The sequence below is a fragment of the Ambystoma mexicanum genome, chromosome 1q, assembly GCF_040938575.1.
Source record: "Ambystoma mexicanum isolate Mex_15411 chromosome 1q, UKY_AmexF1_1, whole genome shotgun sequence".
Classification (NCBI taxonomy): domain Eukaryota; kingdom Metazoa; phylum Chordata; class Amphibia; order Caudata; family Ambystomatidae; genus Ambystoma; species Ambystoma mexicanum.
Window position 1 is genome coordinate 1,405,871,569 of NC_090922.1, and position 25,707 is coordinate 1,405,897,275.

The 25,707-nt window shown below is 45.5% G+C and overlaps 1 protein-coding gene across 1 annotated transcript in view; it reads right to left on the bottom strand.

Annotated features, from left to right (window-relative positions):
* Positions 1–25,707, bottom strand: part of LOC138548298 (vitamin D3 hydroxylase-associated protein-like) — a 428,655-nt gene that overhangs the window by 171,255 nt on the left and 231,693 nt on the right. Inside the window, exon 9 of the mRNA XM_069642266.1 lies at positions 8,888–8,985. Within this exon, the coding sequence (XP_069498367.1) occupies positions 8,888–8,985 (98 nt within the window). The remainder of the gene's footprint in view (positions 1–8,887; positions 8,986–25,707) is intronic.

Here is a 25,707-nt window from a genome sequence, read left to right on the forward strand (position 1 = left end):
CTTTCCAGGATGAGCCAGACTCGGACGACCATCTATCTCCCACATAGGTCGGGCTGTGCAGGCATTGAGCCCATGGAGGGTTTTTTTTGGCTCAGCATCATCGCATGTGGGTGTTGAGCAGCACCCTGTACCTGCCCCCTCCTGGGTGCCTCCCCTTCCCCCTGGGTCGTATGTGGCCATTTTTGATTTTTCTTTTAGTTTAGTTAGTTAAGTTTCTGTTTGATAGTTAGTTTAATTAGGTAATGTAGGTTTTTCATAGTTAGTGTAATTAGTTAATATAGTTTAAAATTGCTTGTCTATTGTGCTTTCATGTGACGGTGCAGTGCTTTGTGGCTTTTGAAAGCATCCACTGTCTGTTCCAGCTGGGCCCTTCAGGCTTGTCTTGTGTATGTGTTTGCTGCTTGGGGGTCCTTGACTCACATATGCCACTCCTGCCTCCCTTATCCATGGGCTCGCAAGGATGGTTCGGTCTGACAGCCTATTACACAAGGGCTTTGGACTGTCATATCTGTGGCATGTCTGGTGCTGTGTAACTTGTGTTAACACCCCTAGTGGGGATGATTGCGGTGTTATTAACCACTGTTCTGCTTTTGCTAGATGGGGTGTTTCATGATTAATGTGTACATTCATTGCTATGCATTGTGTAGTATGTTTCTTATCTTTACTGTACACGTGCTTGTTGCAATTCATGCCGTAGATAGTGTGTTCCACACTTTGGATGTGAAAGACGGACTGATGCTGTGATTTCTGATGTACGTCTCTGACATGGTCCAGTAATGAGATGCCTGAAGAGACACACACAGATGACTTTAAAGCATTAATCATGTGTTTCATGCCCTTTCTGCAGGGGGATGAGCCTCCAGACCACCTTTGCCAGCAGACATGGCCCATTGGACGTCTGGATTCTGGACACGTTTGTTGGTGCCCACATGCACATGTGTGCGCAAGCAGAGGCACAGGGATTGCAGACATACATTCTAGAACTGCTGACGTGTTCCAAGGAACTCCAGGCAAGGTGAGCAGCACAGGGGGGACACAACACAGCAAAGCTTCCACCAGGCCAGTTGCACATGCAGGCTTAGTAGCAGCACTGAGGGTGAGCTTGGACGAATATTGGTGTTGAAGCACACAATACAGCTCAGATGTGTTGGTGGACTGATGGCTGTTGATTGTAAGGTTGTCTGGGGCACCTGCAAGGGCAGTGGCACATACCCTCCGGTACACCAAGGTCCATTGAGGCACTTGTATCACCCATGTAGCCTTCCGAGACATGGAAAGGAGCAGCTCACAGGGACATACAGCAAGGGACATACTCGGGTGCAGTGCATTTCATTTCCATGTACATTTTCAAACATGCACTGTCTACTTTGTTTCGGTCATGGTGGAACACGACTTGTTCTGAAGTCATGCTTGGTATATGGGTCTGTCTGTTTACCCAGGGAACATTGCATGTTGTGTGAATTTTGACACATTGGTGTTCCATTTGCCACGCACCCACTGGCAGTTGACTTACTGCATTGACTGTGTATGACCCATCACAGGGGTAGTGTTACATATGGGTACGAAGCATCCACACCAGATTGTCTGTTTGTAGAGTAGTTTGTTGCTATGGGCCATATTTGGTGGTGTGTTTTTGTGTTATGGGCACGCACAGATTATTAACTGTGGCTCTCTTTGCAGCATTGAAGTGCTCCTGTAACCGGACCTGAGAGTGCGCAGGCAGGAGGCCAGCACTCAAAACCAGAGCTAAGTGTCTTGTTGTTTTTCTTTCAAACTGCTCTGCATAGGCTTGCTGGGGGGTGCACTAATGCATGGATGAATGTGTAATTCAATTTGGTATGTTTTTTTCCCCTATTCACCCAGAGTCCTATCCAATTCTAAACCCTGTACCCTCTACCCGGTGTTCCTGCTCCCGTACCTATCCAACCAACGTTCCCTAACCCTCTTTCCCCGCTGGGGTTGAGGATGCCTGTGTAAGCCCCAAGCTTGCAGGCGCCGAAACCCTAGAGGGGATGGTTGGTTCGTGCCACTCCTAAGCCTGGACTCCGGAAGGCCCTGACAATGATGTACAAGTTTGTTCGGATTGTGTATGTGTTCATGCAGGTAGTACATTTTCGTGCATTCCCTACTTTCACGTGTCATTCCTCCTCCCCTCTCCTGCCACTCATTCGAGTTATCCAGTGTGCCAACGACTGTCCCGACTGCATATCCCTGACCCTCCTTCCCCACCAGGGTCTCAGAGGCCTGTGTGAGTTTGACCTTGCAAGCACCCGGGCGACGGTGGGGGTGGTTGGTTCGTGCCACTCCTGCGCCTGTACACGGGAGCTGTGACAGTACACATCTGTCTGTGGTGCATCATTCTATGTTATGTACCACACATGGTTCACATCCTGTAGTGACATTGTTTAACTGTGCTACCTTGGTTGTTACATCATTGTGGTAGTACTTGGCCTTTGTGAGGTACTGCTACTTCAAGTCATCTACTGGAGGCTGTTCTGGTTCGTTTTTCTGCCTTGGATTTTGTGTTTTTGCAAATGAAGGTGGACTCTAAGGGTGCAGGCACCTTTTTACACACAAGGTGGGAGATGGTGACGAAGGGGAAGGGTGATCCTGTGGCCAGGTGAAATTGAGGGTTGAAGGCTCCATGACCCAGGTGCAGTTGTTCAGTGGGTCATGGTGATTTGTGAGGGGGGGGGGTGTTTTGTTGTTGATAGTTGCCTTGCCCTGCAGTGTGATGGGAACACTGACATTGTAATTGTGGTATCCTATGTACATGTTGTGTTCTGCTGATCAATGCCTGTTCATGTGTTGTCTTTACCTTTCAGGTGTGAGGGGATAGTTGTGGTTTGACATGCTGGGGTGTACACATGGTGAATGTTCACATGCGATGTGTAGAGAACACTGATGGTCACTTGATTGCACATGCATATGTTGAGTGCATGTCCTTACTGACCCACACACTCACACTATGATGCACTACATGTACAACCACCCTTGTATATCCACGTGTACACTCTGTTTGCCTTCTGGTGCCCACTGTGTCCCTGCAGCACATGTACTGTGACCAATTATGGATCCTGTACATGCCTAATTTGCTTTTTGATGTGGTTTGTCGCTTAGATGTGATGCTCAGGGTGTGCATCACACACAATAGCTGTTCACTGTGCTGTGCGCTGAGCAGTGTGTTGCAGGAGTTGGACACAGCACGCAGAAGCTGCAGTGTTTATTTTGCATTGCACAATGTGCATGTAGACAGGCATTCATTGTTATGTTACAGCTACAACTTTTGTAATGCATTTGGGAATGACTTATTTTGGGTGGGAGGTTGTTGGTCAGTCATTTCATCTGATTCCATGTCAGGCATCATTGTCTGATGCCAATGTACATTTTTAACATGGCAATGTGTACCTTATTGGTACTGTGTTGGTGTATGGCTACTGCTTGCAATGTCATGTTGTGGTTTGGGAGGGTTTGAGTGACATAACAGTGATGGTCATGGCCTGTTTTGCATGTGTGTGTGATTCACACTTTGCATGTCAGGTTCAGCCGCTTCTCGAAGCAACGAGCTGAGGGTAGATCTCTCTCCGCGGCAGGGGCCTCCCTCTGGAACAGCCTACCTGCCTCCCTGGCACTTGAGGAGAACCATCTCCGGTTCCAGAAGCACCTCAAAACCGTCCTCTTTGCTTCTGCTTTCTCTCTCCCTCTCCATTGCTAAATTCTTCACTGAAACTGCACTGAATCTGCAACTGGGCCACTCTCACCAACCTCGGTCCCTGGCCCAGCCACTCTCCACTTGCGCTGCCTCCCTGGCAACCCCTGCACTGCGGGACTGTCTCTCTATCCCTACAGCCCCCCCTTCCCAGCACTTGTCTGCACTTACCTTTGCAGTTGCCACCAGCTGGCCTATTTATTTGTTTTTTATTCTACTTACCCCGTACTGCACTCCCCCCTCCCCTTCCCCTTGCACTTTTCCCTTCCCCTACCCCTGCACTTGCGCAATCTAAATGACACCTGGCCTAGTAGGATCGCTTTCTGTCTTCCCTTGTTCCCCCTTCCAGCCTTGTTGCACCTTTAAACACTTGTTCATAGACACGTTACAAATGCCATATCATGTCATGTCATATGTCATATGTGTGCCTTTTGGTCACACAGGATAGCTTGTGTTTAAGTAGCTCGGGATGCAGAAAATGTGGCACTTCCATGGCAACAATCTCAGGGTGGTAAGGTTGTGACAGTTGACTGTCTCTTTGTCATCATCGATTGTCACCTGGTATGTGCCAGGCCTGTGTGCACTCCGCAGGGGTGGGAGTTTAGGTGAAAAATGTGGCCACAAGCTGGGTCTGGGCTTCCTTGCCATGTGCCCTGTCCCCTCCCATGGGCAGCGCCTGTGCCTGTGGTTGGGGATGTGGGGGCACCACCATATCCACCGGTACGCCCTGCCGTGTTGCAACATTGTGCAGGACACATGCTGCCACAATGATCCTGCACACTACTGGGGGTGCACAGAGTAGCTGCCCGCCAGAGCAGTCAAGGGAGCGGAAACGTGACTTGAGCACTCCGAATGTGCGCTCCACTATGGCCCTGGTTGCAATATGGGCAGCGTTGTATCTTACCTGGGGTGGTGTGGTGGGGTTCCGGATTGGCGTCATCACGTGGTTGCTCAGAGGGTAGGCACTGTCCCCTGGGGAGGTGTAAATGGTTGTGATTATTGGGGTTTGTGTATTTGTGTCTGTGTGTGTGACATGCATGCATGTGCAAGGGCATTTGTACTCACCTAGGAGCCATGTGTCGCCATGCTGCCCAGCTTCCAGGGCCCGGCTCAGGGCAGACATTCTGTATATGAAACTATCATGGGTCGAGCCTGGGTAGTTTGCATAGACAGAGGTGATGATTCTCTTTGCATCGCATACTACCTGTACATTGATGGAATGGCAGTGCTTGCAGTTTCGGTAGATGTGCTCAGTGGCCCTAGGTGGACGTAGGAATGGCAGTGCTTGCAGTTTCGGTAGATGTGCTCAGTGGCCCTAGGTGGACGTAGGGCCACATGGGTGCAATCTATGGCACCAAGCACTTTGGGGAAGTGTGCCAACCTGTAAAAATCCAGGACAATGGCCTGCCTTTCTGCGGGTGTTCTGGGCATGTATATGTGCCTATGGACTGAGGGGCGCGCTGTCATGATTGCCAGTACCTGGTGTAGGCAGCGTGACTGCGTGGCCTGTGAGACCCCCCCACTATGGCAGGAGTCCGCTGAAATGACCCAGTGGCCAAGAAATGCAGCACATTGAGCACCTTCTCCAAGAGGCTCAATGCTTGGCAGCAAAGGGTGGGGGATGTAAGGTCATCTTCCCACTCCCTGACCAGGTCTAGGATGATATGGGGTGGAAACCTATACCTGCCGTAGTCCTGGTCATCAGGCATCCCAAAAAGGCTTGTCCGTGGAGCTTAAAAATATGCCCTGGCTATTCTCCTCCTCCTGCGGTGTTCCACAATCAGTGCTGCGACAAATGGGGCATTCATCGTAGCTGTATATACGTGTTTGTTGTTTGCGCGCACTTTTATACTGTGCGCGGGACGCTTCCGCCTGCCTTTGTGTGGCGGACGCGTTGACGCCTGTGTGTGTCTTTTGCCGTGCGCGGGTTTCCCGTATTCGAATCCATGAATACGGGTTGTTCGCGTGCGTGTGGGCGTTCCGTGTAGTTCCCTGCATTACTTCCCCAGTTACACCTTCTTTTTCATGCGTTATTCCCCATTCCGCGTGTTGCCCACTGTTCCGCCCACTTTGGTTGTGTGCGCCGCGCTATGTGCGCTTTTGCTGTGCGCGTAGCGCACGCCGTTTGGTGGAGTGTGTGCCCGTGTGCGCCATGCACGGATTTGGCACACAGACAGCAGGAAAAACGCGCAGCGTCTTCCTTGAATCACACGCGTGCGTGTGCGCTGGGTTTCTCACGCTTGCGCCACCTTGCGCCTGCTTGCGCTGGGATTTTTGGCGCACGTTTTCTCCATGAATCGACCCCTAAATATGATCCAAATGTCAGAAAAGGGGGCCTTTCTGAACATACTGCAGACACAATCAAGAATGATGCAGGGACGTCATTTCACCAAAATGCCAGGGGTAGCGGAAGTAACATCACATAACCCTTTTTGACCCCACCCCAAAGTGTTATTGCGGGAGTGATGAAACATGACCTTTCACCCCTTGACAAAACATGAAGTGGCGTCAAATCACACTGTTCCTAAGTACACTATGAAAAATATGGTTATGATATCACTATAATGTGATATACATTTCATACAAGAATGGATCGCCATATGTATCGTTAAGATCAGTGTGTATAGGCCCATATCCCCAAATTACTGTGAATGCGAGCAGACGTCCATGGCCAAACAATAATTATGTGTTACGCTTAGGCGCTTTATATAGAAAAAATATACATACAATATCACCCAACCTGTGTTGGTACTCACTTATCGACCTCAGAAGGAGGAAAGACAGAGTTGAGTTGTTTAAGAACAGACTAATTCAGTGACTCACCCCCTGAGGTGTGCCTGAAATAAACCTTTATTGAGTCTAGCAATTATTGTATAGAATTCCAGAAAGACACATTATTTGGTATTCCTATTCTTTCTTATTTAGGGTCACTGCTGAAAGTGTTAGACTTGTGGAACACCTGTTTTTTTTCTTTTTTTAAGAAGCCTGAACAAAAGAGCCAGCCACTCCAGAAGCAAAGAGCCACATGGCGCTGGCCACAGCCCAGGACAATGCATTAAAAAAAAACAACAAAAAAACACTTTTTTATTTTTTACATTTCTTTTTTAGGGTTAGCAAGGGGGGCCACAGAGGTAGCAAAGGAGAACCAAGAACGCAATTGCGACCCCTGGCGACCCCTAAATGACGTCCCTGCAATGATGGTCAGAACAGTTGCAAGATCATCAACCAGTGACAGTTCAGAACAAGATGAAGAAACTGTAACCCTCGCAGTGCAAACAACTGTCTAAGAGAAGCGCAGCAAACCACACCGAAAGTCGAGATAAAATAGCCAAGAAATGAAACTGTGGGCACATTCACGTTCACACATTACAATACTGCCATTATAGATGACCACGCAATGCCTAAAGTAGGACAAAGTGACATTGTGCAGACAAGATGTTAAAGCAGGAGCAGATGGTGGAATGAAGACCACCTTAATAGTTTCACCAAATGTGAAATTAACTTCAAAATGGTCCCTATAGTCGTGTGCTAGCAGTTGCACAAAACCAGTAGACCGGATCATTAGGAACACTGCATAAATGTTTGTTACGTCCTTAAAGTTATCTAAAAACCCTTATTCTAGTTTGGTAAATGTGCGTCCTTTTTTGACGCTCAACACTGCGTTTAACATAGTCTTTTAAGCAAAGTGTCTGGGATTGAAATACTACCAACAGGGGTGTAGCTAGGTCTGGAAAAGATCCAGGGCTAGGCTAATGTCGGGACTGGGGGCTAGCTAGCCTTTTGGTTGTAGCCCCTGAGCTTCTATCCGGGGCTACAACCAAAAGACCAGGGGCTATAGCCCCCTCAGCCCCCCCAGCAACGCCTCTGACTACCAAAAACATATTTACGGTACTAAAAACTAATAGTTTCTGGGATGAGTCCTAAAATGCAGCTACAACTCTGAATCTCCAGTTGGGGTTTTGGGTTATGGAGAGATGACCGGGGTTATCGACGCTGGTATGGTACGAACCCGGAAGCAGTCTCTGGAAAAGGTTCCTGAGTGGAACTGAAAGAGTCAATTATGACCAAGTTAAAATTAAAATAGAAATCAAACCAGGTCTAGAGAAAATTAGCTGCGGGTGGTCGCGGGGAAAAATCCTAGCTCTACCTTCTCTCGCAGCCAATGCATATTTTAAGGGCAGTCTCTGTGCCACGGGGGCCCATATTAGATTTAGATTCCCTGGAGGGACGAAGATACTTACTTAAAGCTAGGCTCAATTTATTCCCACTGGAGAAAAGAACTACCTGGTTAAAGGCTTCACCAAAATGTAATTGTTATATGGGTGTGGAGGGAGATCTGGTGTACTTCATGCTGTTATGCCCATTTTATAAAAGGGAGAGGATGAGATGGCTGAGGCCTTATTTTTTTGCACTAAATATAAGGTCTTGCAAGGAGGCGATGTTTTAAATTTTCAAGTGCACCAAGCCCCAATTTCTCTATGACCTCACTAAGTATTTACGACAGTCTTTAAAGAAGAGATTTTTGCAAAAGGAAATCCAGTGAGGGTTTATGAGGAAAGGTCTGACTGTGATATTAAAAACTGTAAAGGATGCGGTTTTAGTAGGATCAAGTTATATTTTATTGGTGGGTTTTTTTCGGTCTTATTTAAATTATGTAATGTGTTGTGATTTTATGTATTTACTATATTAATGGAGAAATCTGAATAAAAATATTATGATGATGATAAGTAGACTGGATCATTAGGAGCACTGCATATGCACCGGGCACATAAATAAAGCACTGGATCCAATGTATGAATGTTCGGTACGTCCTTAAAGTGATCTAAAAACCCTTGTTGTAGTTTGGTAAATGTGCATCCTTTTTTGACTGTACTAAAAAAAAAAAAATTCTGGGATGAGTCTGTAAATGCATCTTTGCCCAACAGCCTGATCATGCAGTGTTCTATGATTCCAGGTTCACAGTAAACACCAGGCTTCCATGAACATAGGTCGCCCCATCTTTTTCTGATTCTTAGCAGATTAGTTTCTTTTTTGATATTTTGTAAGAACAAACTCATGAACTTAGCATGACCCCTGTCTGGTACATTAGCAGCCACCCTGAATATGTAAGAGTATATCCTTGCAATGTTTCTGACACTCCAGTATCTGGTATGCATGACCCTCCGGCTTTGTACTTACTACTTATCGAGGATTATGGAGGCTCCATCAGCGAAGAGACCCCTGGTGAACAGCTCATTCGACACATATTCCATGCGAGGCGGTGTAAAAGGTATTAGCTGGAGAGAAAAAACAGAAAGATTTGTAAAACAAACTTGTTACCTATGAAGAGGAGCAAGGCTGACTTCCTCATTGTTGTGTATTTTTGGAAAAAAAGAAGGGCGTAGATATCTTTTAACTTCTTAAGGTGGGAATGTTCTCTGCTTTAACATGAGTTGTATTCAAATATGTGTTCCAAGCATGCATTATTGAATGAATGAACTTTTATAGCAGGGGATAGGAAGATTCTATCGCAAAGATTTGATCGAATGCAAAACCAACGTATTTGTTTGACCGAATTTGGCCGAATATATATGTAGGGGGCGGGTAAGGGAAATACTTAAGGTGGATGGGGGGAAGGAGTGAGGGGGTCTCAGCCCCGCATATATTGACGTCAAGTGGATTAAAAGAAAAAAGACATTTGATGGTTTTGCATTCGACAAAATCTCTACGATCAAATCAGGGAGACTATAAAAGAGCTCTACAAACTGAATTGTTTGGGATGGATGAGAAAGAATGACTTGTTAGCCTTCGTTGAGAAGGGCGCATAGTTGGGATACTTGATGAATTGAGAAGGGCGCATAGTTGGGATACTTGATGAATTGAGAAGGGCGCATAGTTGGGGTACTTGATGAATTGAGAAGGGCGCATAGTTAGGGTACCCGATGAATTGAGAAGGGCGCATAGTTGGGGTACTTGATGATAATGAAGATATATATAGTGCACAGTTATGACCTGTATTATCTCGAGGTGCAAAATGATTTGGGGCTCATTCCGTAGGCAAGGTCTTTGCACAGCAATGCATCTACCTCCTTTTGCACCACAGAGAGGGGAGCTTGTGAGATCTCCATTGGGTTTCTGTCAGAAATGTGTTGGGAAGGCCCCAAGTGTGGGGTGCCGTGTGTGACGCGCCGTGTTCGGCAGGCCTTTGTGTGGATGCCTATGTAGATGAGGCAGTTTCTTGAAAGTGGCCTCTACGCTGATGATGGGATGATGAAGGCATAGACATGAAGTATTGGATATTGGGTGGTCCCAACTCCAAGTCACTGCAGAGCACTTCACAGAAAACAGGAATAGTAAAAGGACCGTCTCTAACATTAGGTACTTAGGGTCGATCAGTATAGCGTGGTGCAGAGGCGTTGCTATGGGGGGGGCTAAGAGGGTTATAGCCCAGGGTCTTTTGGTTGTAGCCCCAGATAGAAGCTAAGGGGTTAAAACCAAAAAAAGCTAGCTAGCCCCCAGTCCTGATAGTCCCAAAATCAGCATAGCCCCGGAACTTTTCCAGACCAAGCAACACCCCTGGCGTGGCGAGTAGATTTGACACCAGTATCCGGGTGTGACTATAAAGGTAGGAGGTAAAGCGTGTCATTGAGAAAGTTTCAATGGCACACTGTACAGTTCTTTTTTTATTAAGCATGTGCATTCCATCATTTATACTTAAAATGTGAGCGGCAGGGAATAGATCGACTTTTCCAGGACACCCGACAATCTATCTAATTCTGTCTGCAACATGCATCTTTACACAGACAGCATCGCTCTTAAGGATCATGTCACCAAATAAATTAATAACAACCAACGCCAGGCTCGGGCTGGCCTGTAGGGCAATATGGGAATGCCCAAAGGGACTGGCCTATGATTCTAGCTGGATCCGTTTTTTTTTTTGTTGACAGAATAGACCACTTATTTGGCCAGAGTTTCATAAGTTATTGCACTAGTTTCAACCAATGTTACTAAGCAAACATGTTTTCAAATGCATCACGTGCAACATATTTTATCAAAAACATCCTCTTGGAGAAGTAGTCTGTACGGGAAAGGAATGAATTGAAATCCGTTATTGTGGGGCCACTTTTTCATTGGTGCCTGGGTGGAGTTCATGACCCTGTCCGACAATGCCCAACACTAACTGCACACAGTATGCCATATAGGTACATCCCATGCTTACAGAGCACAGTACTCGGCCAGCTGCTGCACTACCAACCGGAAGATAGGCTTTCTCTATATCTAGGGTTTCCCTCCAGATTCTGCTGCTTATTCTGAAAAGATCTGATATTTGCTTCTTCCTTTGAAAGGGGACCATGGGATGCCCCCCTCTTAATCAAGGGGCTCTTCCCTTCTGCTCTGCGAGATGCTGCGTTTAAAAGTGGTTCTATATATTTGATGGTTACATACATACACCTTTGTTTGAACAACACTGCAAAACCCCTAACCCATTCCACAGCATGGGTTGATCAAAGGTTGTAAAGAGGAGGGTACAGTACAGGTTTTGTCTGACCGTGCCCAAGGCCCAGAAAAGCCTGGGAAATGCCTCAAATTACGCTCCTAATGACACCCGGGAGCTCTTCAAGCCAGTCGATGGAACACACCAAGGTGATTAAATGTGCTTCTGGTGTGGTCGCATCTTATGAGAGGATTAACATTAGGACTACCATGTGATTTATTAAACAAAAAAAACAAATTGACATAATACATAACCCACCTGTATTTAAATGTGTGCAAAGCAATATAACAGTGAAACAATAGGCATGGGTAAAGCCAATAGGTTTTGCTTGTCATATCTCAAATGCACCCTCAGCGCTAAATGCTGACACCAATACAAGTAAAAAGGATCACAGTTCAAACAAAAAAAGGGAGCAAAACAAGCACTGTTCTTCCCAGCTTTGGTCACCTGGGACTCTTTCCATCCACTTGACAGCAGGTGCATACAATTGCAACTCGGGCAAGTGCGCAATGCCTTGTACTATCTTAGAGCAGTGTTTGTGTCTAGACGCCCATCCTATTTAGCACATATGATTTTTTAATATTAACAGCTAAAACAGTGACCATCTGCGCCCATGAATGCTTTCATACTATTCATAAACAAAACCCACCTGACTGCGACCCTCTCTCTCTTTCTCTTTCTCTCTCGATTATTTCTATCTCGCTTCCCCTCTCTCCCTCTCTTCTGGTGCAGACTTTCCGCTGTCTCTATATATCTTTCTTGACTTTCATCCCTTAAACTATGCTTCCCTTAACTTCTCCCCATTGGACAATGTTAAGGAAAATGTGTAGGTGGGGTTTACTGCTGTCTATGCAATGGCTTGAGATGTTTAGGAGCTTTTTTCGTGATGGAGATTGGTGTAGGGTTCTAGCAGGCTCCCCTAGTGGACCTGCAAGGGCGCACATAAGGTCAAACCAAACTCCCACTGGTCGTGTGACTGAGCAGCAAACTTGGACACAGCACAGTTGACATACATATTGTCTGTCAATCAACTGACAGCAAGCTCGAACTGCCTATTAGGCAATGCCTGAACAAAAAATGCAAAAGGCTAGTATGGCACAGGTTTTTTGGTCAAATTGGCCCATTGTCTTGCCTACTGTGGGCCAGTTACGTCTATTAGTAGTTTTGACCAGTGTTGCTGAATAAATATTCTTGAAATTGCACAATTTGCATCACAATTAATACAAAAAACTCCCCCTTGGGTACTGCTCAAACAGTCTGTCACAAAAGGAATTAACTGCATTTGCAACTGTGGGCCACTTTTTCATTGGTGCCCAATCAGTGGCGGGCGCTTTAATAGGGCCGGGGGGGCGTCAGCCAATGACATTCATGATTGAGGGAAGGATTATGGGCACACGCATGTATCCAGGGCCTCCTTCTCAGTTTGCATCGAGTTGTTGTTGAATGTAGAAGTAGAAGACTTCTGAGCTGCCCAGAGAACAGCAGAGGTCTCGTGCACAGCCTACCTCTGATCTGGTAAGTGTGTGTGTGTGTGTGTGTGTGAATGAGAAGAAGACACTACCCCACGCTGCTCCCAGGACTGCCCAAGCCATGCTCTGGGAATGCAGGGCCTAGTTGTGATGTCGAGTGAGTCGTCGACGCCGTCTAGGCCAGGTAGGCCCTGCATCAAAGCTCGGCTCTCACTGCGAGTGTGACAGATGTGGCATACGGGTTGGTAGCCTTCCTAGTATCCCCTTAGAACGACACAGGTCATGTTTACAGAAAGCCAAGCTAACTTACCTAAGTACTGCATTTAGAAGGCTAGGGTATTCCAGACAAATTGGAATGGGGTGGGTTGGAACAATTCATTTTGAGTAGTTTAAAAGCTTAGTTTAAGGCTCGTAGGCAAATGAAGAGTGTAAGGCTCGTGGGATTGAAAGCAGACGCTAACTGTGCAAGCGTGTTCTAGCTGCACCACTCTACCACCACAAATGCTGTCCTGAAGTGGAGAGACCAATATATGACAGTGCAGTTTCAATGTATGTTATCTTGAAGCCTGCATGCTATGCATTCCCATGTTTTTCGGTCCACCTTTGCTCGAATTTGCACCTAAGAAATGACCTTCTTATTTTAGAAGCAGACTTTGAATTATACCTGCAAGGGATTTTAAGTTTAGCTGTCTCAGAAAAAAAGGCAAGCAAAGAATGGGTATCTACTATCTGTTTGTTTTTATAGCACTGCAAGCTTTAAGTGGGCGGGGGCGAGCTCGGGCTGAAGAGCTGCTAAACTGAGGCAGTGTTGACGCTCGCTGTCGAACATAAGCAGTCATGTGGCTCCCTAACACTTAATTTGTGGTAAGCAAGACTGAGAACGACCATCACAAGGGGCTGGCATCTGGCAAAGTTTCCTGGGCCTCGGGAGACGGGGGTGTGCCCTTCCAATTCCATTTCGGCATCGATAAGCAAAAAAAAAAACATCAACTCACACTTGAATATGCATGCACGCTTTTCAGCACGCACGTTACAGGGTATCAGTGCTAGATTGCTGTCTCCATCAGGCTGCTATTCTCCACTCTCTAGGGCCTTTAACACCTCATTTCCCTCGAGGAAGGTCAGGCAGAGTGTTAGCAGGCTTCAAAAGGAGCGTGTTTACAGCACCTCCTAACATGGAACTCACTACGCGTTGCACACTAAGATCACTGCTCTGCTGTTGGTTTAAGGATGTGATCATCAGCCTTCCTGATGTATTTGCCCCCTCTTCTCATTTCTCACTTTTACTTCCCTTTGTTTGCACGCATGCTGTGTATGGCCATCTTATCACCTCGCACCAACGTACTGCGGTTAAACCACTGTAAAATAGCTATTGCGGGACTTTTGGTCACTGGTCACATGCAATGTATTTTAGACACCGACGGGGCGTTTATAGCATTTTTCAAATTGTTAAGACGCGCTGCCCATCCTTAAGAATGACCTCACGTTTTATTCTGTTGCATAATCAATGCAATTTCTAATTTGCCTGCATTTAATACACGCTTCCAAACATGGCCAGGCCTTGGGGTTTTTCTAATTGACCACGGTTGCTGGATTGGAAAACCATTGAAATCACAATTTCACTCTCCCGGAATATGCTTCCGGTAGCATGTATGCTCGTTGAGGGTAAGTCACTGACCCATTGTGAGGCAACACTGGCCACCTGATGGGTTTATTATCACAGCCGTGTTAAACTGCAGCATCCTATTTCAAGTGTTAGACTCCCCCACAAGATAGCAGTAACAAGGGGACACACTGGTGCTTGGGGTGAAGCCCAGCGCCTCAAGGATGAATGACACCACCTCCCTGTCCCGCTGGGGCCTAACATGTCTAGGATAGCAAGCCATGGGACCAGGGTTGTCAAAGGTCATTAGTCAAGGTGGGAAAACCCTGCTACAAACAGGACAGACAACACCAGATGCTGAGAATATTCTCCCTACCCAGGTCTTGGGCCTGTCAGCCCCGAGTCTCATTCCTGCATCCTGAAGTGCTATAATTGGGCTGTTTTACCTAATTGTGTTTCAACATCAAAGGCAAGCTTTATTTTAAACCTCACCACTTTTGGCATTTGACCCTCAGAGGCAGAGTGGGGTGGAGCAGCCTTTGCTAACAGGTCCTTTGTTTTTTTTTATATATAAGGCAGCGCCTTTCGGTGGGCAGGGGATAATCCTTCAAATGTAGGGAGAGGAGGCAACTTCAGAGTGTTTGGGAGAAAGACAAACTTACTTGTGTGGGGCAATCTAACTTCTTTACACATTCTAATGAGACTATTCTGGTGCAGCTTCATTGTTTCAAGCAGTTAACTCTCCCCTTCACGTCAGAAACCAGACACTTAAGGACTGCTGCGAGAATGAACTGTCTGCTGTTCCCCAACATTCCGAGGTGGGGGGACTAAAGCCCAGTCTGCCAAATGGTCGCTACACCACTGTGTAGGGAGATTCTCTGTGACTCAGTATGGCCCTGATGAAACATCTGTGTTCTATCTCAATATAAGACATTTCGAGGATTAGGTTTGGCCCGCACAGCCGATCAGGATGAAGGCATATGAATGCCAGTATCAGCATGACAAAATTATATTTTTCCATCATAACTGGATATCTATACAATGAATGTCTTTATGCATACAACATTGTACCAGCTATTCTCAATACCAGCTGCGGTAAAATACACCATCACACTGGCACACGTAAGAATAATGTACCACCATTAGTATGTAAAACCTAATGCTTGTGTGTCATATTTCTGTGGGTTTGGACAGTAAATTGCACATTTTGGAGGACATTTTTTCAAAATGTTCCGCAAGAGTGAAGTCCCTCCCCCACGCACCTCCTTGATGTGGATTGGGCTCGCTCACTTCAAAATTCGCCCAGAGAAATTTACGCCCCACCAGCTTTCAAAGTCACCAGCCGCCATTGTGCCCGAGACAATTTTATGCCCCAGTCGACCTGACTGACAGTCTACACATGCAAGTGTCATATAATTAAATCATGTATTCACCAAGACAGGTGCAAATAGTCAAATATACTACAAGATAAATAAAATTGTATACACACACAGATGCACATACACACACACACAACACAATGTTGGTGTCTAATTGGGACACCTACCAGACTTTAGGTCACAAAGAGTAATCCATATAGGTATAAGGCACATCAACACTTGGGGAAAAACTACACTAAGTTGTCCAACCTTATCCTAGAAACAAGTGGCCAACAATAGTTGTGGGTGACAGTATGCATACTTACGGGGAGTTTAGAAAAATTATCTAGGTTCTCCAATAGGATTCAATGGGGCCCAATCAAACAGTTAATCGTGGTTAGATAATGACCATTTGTATTGTAGGCAGTCCCCAGACAAGAAACATATATTCAGGTTCCAGCGCCAACAGAGGTAATGCGAGGCTGGCTGCTAGAGAGCAGTTTACACCAAAGTGGATTTGGTCTCGGGAGCATAGCTCAGGGCATCACACGCCTTAGAAGCAAGATGACACGAAGCAACACAGGTTCGATCCCAGGGTCCGCGCTTAGAAACCTCTTGGTATTAAGGTGTTATAAGTAACCAATTACCATACAACGAGGCCCAAAGGGCAACACAAGATGCATACAGCCGAGACCCGACCAAGAAGACCAGCAACTCTAGGTATGCCAAGGCCTTTGAGGATGACTGCTCTTACTGTTGGGTGCAGTATTGTGGGTCCAGAAGTCGAGGGGTCAGAGGTGGTTTTGTTTGACAGCTGGGTCTGTCGAGTCGGTGGTTCTGCTCTCCATACATGACCTCACAATGCCAAATATCACTAGTCTACATTTCAGGCCTTTGATAATGAAGGACTTCTGCTGCAGTGCCCATGATGAAGAAGCCCCTCAATGAGGCAGGGGGTGAGAATCAGCCTTGGTGCCCCAGCAGAAGTCTAAAGGTGAAGATGAATAAAGGGCTTCAGCAAAACCCCTCTGCCTGATGGAGAGCAGCAGCCGAGCCTTGGAGTCTGTGAACCAACCCTCAATGAAGTCACCAAGTAAAGTGCACAGCACTGGAGGCTGCACGGCATCACAGCACTGAGGAATCCCAACTTTGGATGAAGTGTGCCAGCAATGGGCAAATGGTTTCCACAACATCGGACAGGACATCCTGCATTATGCAGGACTGTGAAGCAGTTGTTCCCACTGACTCAAGGGAGGGAGACAAGAAACAGGCCTCTCTGGTAAAAAGGGAAGCAGTGTACAGGCATCCCTTTGCGGCCTTTCGTGCTTTGGATTCCGTGTTCCAATGGCCGACCTAAGGAATAGCTCCAGATACTCGCGTGATATACCTGGACTGGGAGTGACTCCAAACCACTTACGGCAGGACCTGCAACAGTCAAATCCATAGTGACTGTCCAATCAATGGTAGCCACTTTAGCTAGAATCATAACATCACTCGTCAGTGGATTAGGGGTGTCTAGGACTCCCTGGCTAGGCCAAGCCAGGTTCCAAGCACACAAAGGTTTCTTTCCAGGCTCTGGCCAGAGCCTGCAAAGAGCATGACCATATATGGACATGTTCTATGCCAGTCCACAAGATGGCTAACAATGGCGTCAAGCCAAAATGGCAGTGCTTAGAGAACGCGGGTAGCCATTTTGAGCACTACACTAACCAAATGGCTACATCATGGTAAAAATTAGATGTATAATGGAGTCCACCTAAAATGTGTAGATATAATGTAACAATATGCACTACACTGTCTGCGCTACACTGGTTAAAGTAAATATATCCTTAAAATAAAATGAAATGGGAGACTAGTGTGCCATGCACTACTGTCCCTGTGAGAAGTATCAGTGCGACACTTGAGAATCAATGGTGATCAGGGTCTCCCCACATTGGCAGCTTTAAACTCACTTTGGTGGTAAGTGAGGTTGAAAAAGAACTCAACGAATGAAAACTAATCAGGCCATAAAAACAGTTCCACTGGAGGTTCCGATTGAAAGGTATGGGAAAGATGCCAAAAGAACAATTTCCTGGGAAAGGCAAATAGTAGGAAAATAATGATCTCATGTTTTTTGTGTTATTGCCTTTTAAGTCACAATGCACACCTGTATAAGAAACACAATGCAAAGCAGCTATGAGATAAGCAATGTTATCTCATGTCCCCTCCTGCACTTTCCCCCTGCCCTCTCTCCTGCACTTGCGCGTTCTCAATGTCACTGGGCCTAGCAAAATCATTGTTTTGTTCTCCCTTGTTCCGCTCCCTTGCCTTATCATGCTCTGAAACACTTGTGTATGAACGCGATACAAATAAAATATCAGATCATATCATCTAGAAACAAACATATTTGTGAACACTGCAAAAAGGTAAATAAGTTTAACCATCTATACAGCATCCATGTCTGGCCATTCTCATAAATCCTCCACACAATTCTCCTGGTCCTTAACCTTTCCTTCACACTCATTAGTCATCTTCCTCACTCGTCAGACTTCCCTCTTCACTCTGCCTCCGCAGACCTTTTATTTGAATTCCGTATTAATTCCCCTTAGACATCACTGATCCTGCTTGCTCCCCCACCTTAGTACCCACACATCCTCCTTATTCCGCCTGCTTCCGAGTCTGGAAACCCACGGCTTCGCATGCCACACATTATACATCTGAGGACATTATCATTCATCCTCCTCACCCGCACCCATTCACCTTAGCCAATATTCATCTTCCTCGGTCATCAGCCATCCCCGTTACTCCTCAGACCTCATAATTCACACATTTCTGGTCGTTTGTCTTAGCCCAAGACTTCAAAAGGGTCTAGGAAGAAAGCACAATCCCGGCTAGCTGGAGGTGGTCGATCTTAATCCCGGTCCACAAGAAGGTGGCTAAGGCTAATGCCATGAATTACCACCTCCTGGCAATGCAGGATGTAAGCCAAAAGATCATTGACAGAATACTACGAAAAGAACAGGAACAATGGGTGGTGATGGCAGGACTATTATCCCCATGCCAGACGGGTTTTAGGAAGAGTTTTAATACATCCCCCGAATATGTGCGCACTACAATATGCGATATCCGCATGTAAGGGCAGTCCCAATTGGAAGCTTTATGTCTGCATCATCAACTTCAGCCGGGCTTTCGATATGGTCTCTTGTCCCCCGTCAATTGGGCATAGATCAATCTTGATTATATTTTATTATGATTTACATCTTCAGAACATGGTAGTGATCCGTATGAATCAGGAGGGCTTCATCTTGGCAGAAATCCCTGTAAATATGGGAGTAAAACCCCTTGCTCCCTTGGCCTTGCTCCCCTCTTGAAAATGATTCGGTCTGTCATTTCCCACCTTATATGGGCATTTTGAGGTCATCCTGGCTCAGCTATGCCGATGACGCTGCCCTGATAGATAGGACCCCTATTAGCCGACAGTGTTCAATGAACGTGTTACCAGATTTGCTGAGGCAAACAATTTAAAAATGAACATAAAAAAACGAGGGTCCTAATTTTTGGGGGTGAGATCTAGGAAGGATGGGTTTGTATGGTCCATGAAGGGAATGACTTTGGAAATTGTCGACAGATATGCCTACCTAGGATTCCCGTTTGGCATGCACCAACTCCAGCACTGCATTAAGATGTTATTTCCCTCAAAGTACTGAAGAAATGGTTCCTCTTCAAAAAATGTATTCGGTTAAGAGCCGGCAATAACATTGAGGGCCAGTTAACACTCTATCTGAAGAGTATTGTACCAGCGATATTATATGGACTGGCTGCCCTCCCTGAACGCTTGCTCGAATGGTTGGATAGACTAGAAGGTACATTATTAAGGTCTATTCTGGGGTGCCGCAACAGGTACCGGTGTAGGCTTTGCAGAGTGAACTGGGAGTACAGTCTATCAAGTCACGTTGGTCAGTACAACAATGTATTCTTTACTTGACGATACTGACTACATCAAAGGAATCAGATTTGCTACTAAGTAAGCTTGATCTTTCCAATGAGAAAGTACAAAAAAACAACTTTGTGCTCAGTTACACCAGCTCACCTTGGACTACCTCGCCCACCTGAATATTATATTGGATGATCTAATAACTCTCCCGAATTTGACAATGGTGCTAAAAAATGAAGCCAAATTAGCTGATGTATGTAATAATATATATCACTTGTCGACGTTGGCTATATATTCAGAATATAGTGAAAAGGGTTTTTGTAGAATTGCGCCCCGGTCATACCTAATCAAATTGGTTTCACTTGCAATTCACAGATTTATCACACTTTTGCGTTTCAATATACTCCCAACATCAGAGCACACTGTTAGATGGTTGAAACTTCCTAGAGAGAAGAGACTACGACGCTTGTGTGATTTGGATGTTGAATCCGCACAGCACTTACTGACACGATGTAAGGTTCTGTACCCATACTATCAAAAGGGTTATTCAAACTTTATGATCCCTGTGCAGGTTGAGGGTGACCAATTTTGGTCCACTCTATATTGTGTTGAACTGCTGACCATCACTACTGCAGTGTATTATATATGGAAATCTGCCACTAGTTTATTGCATGAGGAAAAGCTGTCTTATGTTTAACTATTGATAGCATGGAATGGTCTCTTTTAACTGACTAAAAAGGTCATGTATTTTCTGCTATGACTGCCTTTTAGAATATCTGTATAACATGTTTATGTATTTTAGTGATAATTTATGATGCTGTTTTTATAATCCTGTGTATAAGATTTTTTTCAACCAATAAACACAATGAAAACATTAATAATAATTCACACATTATCTGTATTTCTTATTACTCCCCCTTATTCACTATCCATCGACCTCAGTTTCTAGGTGCAAAGCCCACTTTCTATCTGATGAGGAAGCCCCCATTGCTCTTTGCAGGCTTTTCCGGCTTTGGCCCTGTATTTTCCCTCTTAACCAGCCTTAAGAGTCCTTATGACTCCTGAGGCAAAGATACTCAAAAAGTACCCAACAATATAGCACAGAGTGTACTCGCTCTCTCTATTGGGTACCCTGGTGGCAGCTTTGGGTTGTGTTTTATGGCTTTCACCTTATGGAAACCATTTTACCTGCTTACGGTCCTTTTTGAGCTACACCTGCATTAACAAAATGGAAGTAGTCTGTGTTAGCCATGAAGACCTGAGACATCACATAACTATGCCTTGTCCCCGTTTGTGTGTATAGGAGAAAGCGACCATAACTGGTATACAGGATGCCTGTATACCAGGACTGGGGTCTGTAGCCAACCTAAATCCATGCCTAGACGGAAGATGCCCTTCTAGTACGGTGTGGATTCCTGTTGCTTGTGTGTGTAGCCCTTCCTTAGTGCCTGGGTGTGCTTTTATGAATGGCCGGCCATTGGCTGACGATCTCTCTCTTTGCATTGTGCTGGGTGTGTGATTTGGTGCTGTGTTCCCACTCTGACTACAGTGGAGAATAAAAGCAGATCGATATGTACATTGGCCTGATCTTCTTATGGAACTCTGAACCTGCACTCCTAGAAGGCCTGCTACAATGAGTTTTTGTAATAGACAACTTTATTATCTCTGCTGCTAAAGTCCCTGGCCCTCATTAGCACCATGGTTGCTGCCGGTATTGTAACAAGTCCGCCATGGTGCAATGGGGATTTACCATCCCATTCCAAGGTTGGCGGGGCAGTAATTCCCCATGCACTATTGGCCCTTTCCCATTTCCATTTTTGCCCCATAGGGCTCAATGCGAATGGGGAAGGCGGTAATTACGGTACCGCAAATTGCGGTACCGTAATTACCTTCAAGGTCCCTTTGCGGGTCCCTACTTTAAAGGCTGGTCCAGACCAGCCGTTAAGGTCGGGTCCTGCAAAGGTACCTCGTAATAAGGCGCTAAGTGTTTAACAGCGCCGCAGCCTTTTACGGCGCCGTTAAACACTTAGCGCCTGGGTCATAATGAGGCCCATAGACATGAAGCAGGGGCCCTGTTCCATTTCTCACATCTGGTAAGCTCAAGTGCCTGTGCTTCCCTTTGTTCTCCAACCACACCAATAAAGTCGCCTACTGGTCCTTCTCCAAGCAAAACACTCTTGGGTGTGTTTCCTTGGACAAATCATGTTTATTTGTCCTGCTCCAGGGACCTCTGAAGCTGGCCCGACCCTCAGAAGATGAATCCTGAACCCAAGGTTGGTGGAGAAACCCTACTTCTTCGATTATCACTGAAAGCAGCTTCTTCGCCTTACTCTTCTTCTGGCTCGGACCCTAGACCTGGTGGGATTTGAATTATTAATAATCATCCTTCACAAGGGCCTTGGGATAATTCCTGCATTGTTGTGTGACCACTGGAAACTTTGGTGGTCGCCAACCAATGTACATATTGGCTGCTCCTAAAACCTTTCTGCTGCAGAATTGCTTCTTGTACAAAGTATATTGGTCTCCCGACTCTCTGGAACTGCTAGCAATTCTCTTCTTCAGCTAGATATTTATCTTGGGGTCCCCTTTTTCCACAATAAGGGTCATCAGTGATCAAAGCACCTCTGGAACTTAGAAATGTACCATTGGGACACTTTCACAAAAGGTAACTCTTTTCCCAAAAGCTCGTCCGTGCCTGCAAATGCCTCTACAAATTTACAAAAACGGCTTCATTGCCCTCTTTAAAAAATTGCTGCCCTGCATAGGAAAATCATTTTAGTTTCCTGGAACTGCATCAACTCCCATAGGAAATATTCACCAATTAACTATTGAGAACTCTTGAAAACTGATTCTAAGTGATCTGACCGCGGCTGATTTTGCCGCGGCCAGATTTTTCGCATGAGAAAGGTGCGAACTACCAAAAGCTTGCACCTTTCTCATGTGAACACACTTACATACTATGGGGGCTGCAGGAGTTTCTCCCGCAACCCCTGCTCACTATACTGTAAAGTATAGTGAGCGGGGTTTGCGAGGGACACCCCTGCATCCCCGTTTCTTTTCATTTTTCTTTCTTTTTGGGTGTGCTACGGGGGTGTTCCCACAACACCCCGCTCACTATGCCACACAGTATAGTGAGCGAGGTGTTGCGGGGGACAACCGTGCAGCCCCCGCAGTCTTTTTTTTTTTATACTTACCTGCAATGTTACCACCAAAGGTTCGAACTTTTGGTGTTCGAACCTTTGGTGGTAGCATTTTTCGGTCGTTTTGTACAGTCTGACCTTTTTTTTCAGTCCAAACGTACAAAACCTTGTAAACTTGCTACTTACCTAGTGCAATGCTATATATTTGATTTGTACATTTTACTTCCCTGTTGGTGTCGTTTTATTTCTAGCCTTTGCTATATAAAGAATATATTTTTTTATGAAAATAGAGTGTATGGACAATCGATAGTTTGCTTTTTGTGAAAAGTGTGTATTGGACCTATTAACCACCCCTAACACCTGCTAACAGTTAAGTTTGAGCTGTTCTGCCATTCGACCACTCAGAGTGCCCAGTGAAACGGAAGGCCATCCCTGGTACCAAAGTAAGGAACACATATCTGAAGACCCTGACCAGGGCTCCAGGAACCCCACCACCCCCAACAACATCAGTCACCATCACGTAATCCTCACACCTAATAACTATTCCTCCCAAGCTGACTCTTCTAGGTCTTCACAATTTTATCAAATTTCACAAGCTACAATCAGCCACCAAGCACATCACTCTGTGAACCTTCTGTTACTTTGAGGTATTTAGAGGAGGAAGTGAGGTATGAGGCGAAAGGTGAGGAGGAGATAGGGGTATGGGGTTTTGGGGGAATTGCAAGAAATTAAATAAGTAAAGCAAAATAACCTTAATGAACAATATTCTAAAATTAAATAAAGCTGCCCATGCCCCCAATTTTGTCACTTCCTCAAGCTCCTTAGGGTGTTTTCATTTAGCAGACTGTTAGGTCTTCTCTGAAATCATTGACTTTGCCACCACTGTTTCCTCTATGTACCCTCATTGAGTATGCACTCTGTGATGAACTGAAAAGTGCTGTTCCGCAAACACTGGTGCCAAGGTGATCGCCCAAACCAGCCTGAACTAGAAGAAACAATGGGACTGCTCAAAAGCAAGCACAAGTCATCATGGGGGCAGATCTCCTACACCCTTCTCCAAGAAGCGTCGGATAGGAAATTATCGCATGACATTGTAAAAGAAGTAAACACTGTAAAGCGGCTATAGGGTAATGAAAAGGTCTATTGTATTTGACGGGAGGTTGGATGTGGATGCTGGAACTGCCCATTGATCTATAAAGGTAAGGAGCCTGCAGAGTGGATCGGGTTAGAACAGTCACTTCCTGTTAGGTGTTGGATGCTGTTTGTCCTTGGCTTGAAGGACAACAAATAAAGGTACCTTGGTTTATCATCACCCTAAGCTGATGGGTGAGCCTGTTCTCAATAATAGAATGGAGATGAGGAATAAGGATGATGTATATGGAGTCAGCAGGAGACATGATGATGTATTATAATGCAGAAAGTAAGGCGAGTAGATCTGTGTTAAAAGACAGAGGAAAAAAGCCTGAGTACCAAAAGTCCGAATTCGTTTTTTTTCGTTTTTCCCATTTGTTTGCATCTATATATATATATATGTGAGGGGAGACCCCCCAAAACCCCCACCTTACGCCTATACATTTTCAATTAACTTTACCCCTCCTCCCCACATATAACTATGCGAACAAATGGGGTCAGACATTTGGTACTCAGTCTTTTTGACCTCATTCTTTTTAGGTGTTTCCAAGGCGAGTGAGGAGAAGGGGCGCGTAAGTGGAGGAGTGAGATGTGAGGAGGCAGTCTGGAGAGTGAGAGCATATACATGTGGAGAATGTTAGGTGGACAAATAAGGAACAAGGAGGAGGCGAGAGGGGAAGAAAGAGTATGCCCCAAAGTGGACACTGTACATCTAATGCGGATTACGCGCAGGTGAGTAAGGCCCCCTAATAGGACATTTTGGACCTGGAGCGAAAAATTCAAAAACGTAAGTACAAAGAAACCCAGGAGAAATTGATACACAATATACAACATGAAGAAAAATTAAGCGAACACCGTATTTTGATGTCTCTACAAGAAGCGGCTTTAGGGAGTGTCAAGATCAGCAAAAAAGGGCACAGCCCAGCACGTTCAATGCTTCGCCTCTGGTTATGCGCCGCGCTGCACTGCGCTAGTGTCCCCAATCCATGTATTTTCAAACAATTTGCAGTTACTGCAGTTATTGAAGGGACCAGTGTTGTGGCGTCAGTTCTACCAACATGGAAACATTGTTTCAACTGTTCCTAGGGCCATGCACGTGTCGAAGCACTGACACTGCACGATAGATGAGCTCATGCTGATAAAAAGGCACCGCCGCAGGGCGAGCACTTTGCAACACTTGCAGCGCAGTGCCAGCAGAACAAGCAGCCATCCGATACGTGTCTGCACACTAGGAGGTGTCATGATTGACTGAAACAAACACGATTACAAAAATAATCTGTGCAATTTCAGTGAGGCCCAGGCCCTGCACAGCTGAGGGAACCCATACAAACATTGGTAGCGTGTGAGACAATAGGGTTATCTCACTTGGGAGGTGAAGGGAAGGTGGGATGCGTGTGTACAAAAAGAAGCGAGTTGTTTTGAAGGATCACATTAATATGATCAAATCAGGAGATAGTCATTGTCAATCACAATTTGTACATCCTTCCTACAAATCTGTTTCTAATAGTTAATCAATGCATTCTACCATGTGTGACCAAAATTTGTTGAGTCTCAAATGGTGTTCAAATTGCAAATTTCACAGTTTCCGTAACACACTTCAAGTCTGAGAACATTAGGGTAAAGTGCATGCAAGGAAGCACTTTGTTATGGATTGATGAGTGTTGAAGTGCCTTTTCTTTGCACAATGATTTTAATTTGAAGTCCAGTGATATTTTCACCTTCACTCAGGATGTTTTCCATTCTGGAAGCAGTCATTGTGCCAGACGTCCAAGAGCTCATTCTCATGAGCGTGTAAGATAAGAAACATGCGTAAAAGCCTTACGTCTTGTCAAATCTTTCTGCATTTGTATGGTGGAGAGGAGGGGCAGAAGGCAACTTGTGTTTCTGCCACTTCCTGCCTCTCTGCCATA